Source organism: Gavialis gangeticus, unplaced genomic scaffold (genome assembly GCF_001723915.1).
Source record: "Gavialis gangeticus isolate Ggan-Ray unplaced genomic scaffold, GavGan_comp1, whole genome shotgun sequence".
In the NCBI taxonomy this organism is placed as follows: domain Eukaryota; kingdom Metazoa; phylum Chordata; order Crocodylia; family Gavialidae; genus Gavialis; species Gavialis gangeticus.
In genome coordinates this window covers 100,807,416-100,811,934 of record NW_017729031.1, presented here as the reverse complement: position 1 = coordinate 100,811,934, position 4,519 = coordinate 100,807,416, and the positions used below count along the sequence as shown (strand labels likewise).

At 42.9% G+C, this 4,519-nt stretch overlaps 1 protein-coding gene across 1 annotated transcript in view; it reads left to right on the top strand.

Annotated features, from left to right (window-relative positions):
* The window catches only part of CCNYL1 (cyclin Y like 1), a 70,666-nt gene that overhangs the window by 27,414 nt on the left and 38,733 nt on the right, over positions 1-4,519 (top strand). The window contains exon 4 of the mRNA XM_019522903.1: positions 3,656-3,690. Within this exon, the coding sequence (XP_019378448.1) occupies positions 3,656-3,690 (35 nt within the window). The remainder of the gene's footprint in view (positions 1-3,655; positions 3,691-4,519) is intronic.

Here is a 4,519-nt window from a genome sequence, read left to right as displayed (position 1 = left end):
ATGGGGGAGGGAAGGGGTGTGGGGGTGCAAATCTCTCTATGGTGAGGGAAGAAGTGGAGCAGGGGCAGGCGCTGCCCAGCCAGGGCAATGAACACAGCACCAGAGCTGGGAGCGTGATGGAGCGGCAGGGGGGTGGGGCAGCTCCTGCAACTGTGCACACGTCCCAGAGAGGCATGGGAGGGTTATGTGCCCCTCCCCAGATTTCTGCATGGGATGAGGGTGGGCTTCCTGCTGTGGGCTCAGGGCCTGCACTTACCTCTTCCCAGTTGGGGGGCTGGACTCTGAGTGGGTGGGGGCAGGGTGGGCAGCAACGGTGCTGGCAGGGGTAGCTACAGGGTGAGCTATAGCCACCCCGTCCAACGCTACTGTTGCCTACCCCACCCATTTGGAGCCCTGCCCCTCCCCGCCCCACTGGGAAGAGGCTGATGCAGCCCCTGGCCCTGAGCATGCAGCAGGCAGCCCATGCTTGCCCCGCGCACATATCTGATGAGGCACATGCCTCCCCTTGGGGGGGTGCATGCATCTGCCCCCCAGCCTCCCTTGTTCCCCAGATGAGCCACCTGCAGCTCCATCCTGCTTCGGGTGCTGGGGTCTCATTCCCCACCCTGGCTGGGTAGCCCCTGGCCCTGCCCTTGCCCCACTCCCTCCTTCACCATGGGAGCCTCAATCTATTCCCTTACCCCACCACGCTCCTTTCCTCTCACAGACTTACTGGCAGGGTGCTGCTCTTGAAGCTGCCAGGCTGCATTCCAGTAAATCAGCTGTTGAATCGGCATTGACCAATATGGCTGGTATTGGCCAAGAAAATCTTTACTGGTACACCCCTAATTGAATATGCAAATTCAACTGAAAAAGCAGAGAAATATTTTTATCGTTCCTCTGTAAATGTGTGGAACAATAATAAGTTTAAAAAACTAGGTGTTTTCAACTTTTTTTTTTGTCTAAAGTGTCTGTATTTTTTATAGTATTAAACATAATGTTATAAAGGGAAAACTAATGCCATTTGCATTGACAGACAGCTTCAATATTTTTGCTGCCTGTATAGCTTTCCTGAAGAACAGTTAAATTGATAAGTCTGTTAGTTTCAGTGCCACAATTTAGAATCCTATGAATAGTAGTAAAATTTGGTCAGGTAAACTTTGATGTTTGGGAAATATCCAGGCAGCAGAGGCAGGTGTTGGTCGTATTTGTGGAAGAGAATACGAAGAGAGGACTAGAGGAATTAGACATCTATTGAAGGCTGTAGATGAAGTCTAGAGTTGCAAATTTCAGACCCATAACAGGTCCTACTCTTAATTTCTATTTTGAAACTTGATGCAGTGTGAACATGAGTAGTATGATTGCCAGTATGCAGTTAAGTTAAAACTGTTGAACTAGATGATAGTCTTGCTGGGAACAGTGTCACTTAAATGTGGTTCATTATTAAACTGTTCACTAAAACAGATTTTATGGGACTTCTCCATGAGGAGAAAGGGCAGATCCAGTCTAGATTTTACTGGGTCTACTTTACTCTTAAACCTTGTGTGAAGGTGGTAAAATCAGTAACTAGTATGTTGATGCTATCATCAAGACCATACATTTTTACTTGGTAGGACTGTCATTTTGACACACATTTTAAAGTGCTAGTAACTTGGTAGATGTAAGAAGATGTAGTCCTGACTTTTGAAAGCTACCAATTCCAAGTCAAGAGTTGAAAGTTTGGAAACCAGGTATCTTTATTATAAAAGCAGAGTGGCTGGACTGGATTATAAAGCAATTTATTTTCTCTAGAACTGTGTGGCCACATCCACATGAGTGTGGACATTTGTTTCCCTGGGGACAAATATCAGCGGCACGCCTTGTGCCATAGCTAGTTGTCCTTGAGGAATACCTGCACCCTCTGGCGCACAGCAGGTTACCCTGGATAGGGTAGGGGAGGCTGGGGGCAGCACTGAGTTGGTCCCAGTAGCCTTACCTGGGGTCCTGGGGGCCTCCTGAGGCTGCAGCAGCAGTGATCTTGCTGGTCGGAGCCTGGCTAGCAGCCAGAGCATGATTCTGCTCAGCCAGGCTAGTTTTGAGTGGTGTGCGCTGCCCCTGCATGCACTGCTCTACTTTTTATTTTTTGCACAGATTTTGTTGACCCCTGAGTACCCCTGCCCTTGCAGTGCAGAGAACAGCTGAATGTGTGGTATGTGGTGCTGTAGACACATCTGTGGCACCACATAGCGCACAACTGCACCCATCTGGACACAGCCTGTGTATGTGAATACTTTCAGTACATCTTTGTTTGGCTATCATAATTCTGTGTACTGCTATGACGCAATAGCTGGCTTTTAATTTCTTACTGTTTTTAAGACTGATCCAGTATACTATGGTAAAACTGCAGTGGTTCCAGACATCGTGCTCATGGATGGAACAGAATTTTGCTCCTTTGGCTGGATGGTTATGTCCCCTGCCCTGAATCTTCAGTAGAACAAAGCACTTCACCTTTTTAAATATCTGTATCGTGACAGAATCATATGGCTCTTTGACCTGATACTAGACTGTACATGTGAAGTGAATTTAAATATGGCAAGGCATTGTCCTGGTGTGCAAAACACTGAGAATATATTATATTGTTATCACTTCTGTTAGCTTAAATCGAAGCTATGCAGGTACAGTAAAAAAAAAAACAACAACAACCCTAATTAGGACTTGAGCTGATGAAACTACTGTGAACAATGGAATTTCTTGCCAGTGTGCTTACAATAAGCTAAGTAGGTAGGGTATCTTGGAAGAGTTACAAGCCACAGACTTTTTAACCTGGATATAAAATACAGATCTGGCACAAGTAGAAATGAAATGCTGTGGTTTGGACAAGCTTGGATGCATGCTATTGTGGCAGTAAGTGGATTTGTTGTTCAGGCTTCGTGCTTCAGTTATTTTTTTACGGTTAAAGTATAACGAAATTAATCATAGGAAAGTTAATGGAGGGGGCAGTAGATAAAGTGCTAATTGACAGAGCTTGGAAAGCCCACCCCGCTTCCCCTCCTTAGTCTAGATCTAAGCTTTTCTTTACCTTCAAAGAAGACACAAGCTATTAAGGAGATACATTAATGGAAGACTGTTACCTGAATGTCAAATTGTCTAGCTTCATTCTCTCCTCTACTTGATGTAAAACCATTGTAGAATCTAGGTACTCATTTGTAAAGTGACTGCTTTTTTAGTTAGGTCAATAAGTTATTGAGGAATGGGACAACTCCTTACTTTGTTTACCTAAAACTTAGGTGACTTTTCCTTCCATAGTGTGGTAGTGTCATAAGTATTTGTTGACAAGTGTTTCCAGCTAAATATGGAGACCAGCTACTAGGTGTTATAAGACTTACTCAACTTCAGACCCTAGGGTGTCTTTATTTTACATGTAAGATGAATAATGTCTCAAGTGTAAAGCTTTTATTACAAATTTCTGGCTGTAAATAGTTTTTAATTATGCTCTAAACATTTTTGGTGCTACAGCCCATTATAAGACTGAGAGCAATTGAATAATGCAATTTTGAGTTACTGTAAACTGAATTTATACTTTACCAGTTACAAGTGAATCTGAGCTGCAAATACCCATTTATGTTTTATAAAGCTAATATTTTTCTTGTCCTTCCATCTGAATTTTTTTGTCCCTTTCCCTCTCTTCCCTTTTTAGTGAGAGAGAAGAGGAAGAGTAACCATATCAACCATGTAAGTAAGACAGACTATTAAATATAAATGCTCCTTGTTCTTTTTTCATTGTTCCTTAAGCAGTTCAGGTCTAGAAAGAGGTCTTTAAAATTTTACCCCCCTCTCTCACATATTGGTATGTGAAAGATCTATGCCTGCAGGTATGATAGAGCAGAACAATGTCACAAGCACAACATTGACACTTTTTTTGCACTTATCTAGTGTGGTAATTATAATAACCAGTTGCAGGGGGGGAAGGTTGAGACAAATGTGACTTAATAACTTGAAATTAGAAATAAAATCAGGTAAATTTTAAAAAATTTTGGTGACTAGATTTAAAACTTGAGTCAGTAAATACTTCTTGTTTAGTGTTGCTATATGAAGGCATTTTTTTAATACTACTAGTCTTCAGTGAAGTGCCTTTCTTAAATGCAATTTTTTTGTTAAAAGGAAGTAAAATTTGACCTGAGGTGGTCAACTAGCAGAAATTATTCTATATTGTAAAAACATACAAATATGCAAACTTAGAATTTTTTCATCTTGAATGTATGATTGCATTACTGTAAGAGCAAATCTTTTTTAGTTTCATAGTTTCTAGGGTTGGAAGGGACCTGAGCAGATCATCTAGTCCGAGCCCGTGCCATGGCAGGAAATAGTACTGGGGTCAAACAACCCCAGCAAGATGTTCGTCTAACCTCCTCTTAAAAACCCCCAGGGTAGGAGCCTGTACCACTTCTCTTGGAAGTTGGTTCCAGATCCTAGCTGCCCTGACAGAGAAGTAGCACCTCCTGATGTCTAGTCTGAATCTACCCTCTGCCCGCTTGTGACCGTTATTCCTGGTCACTCCTGG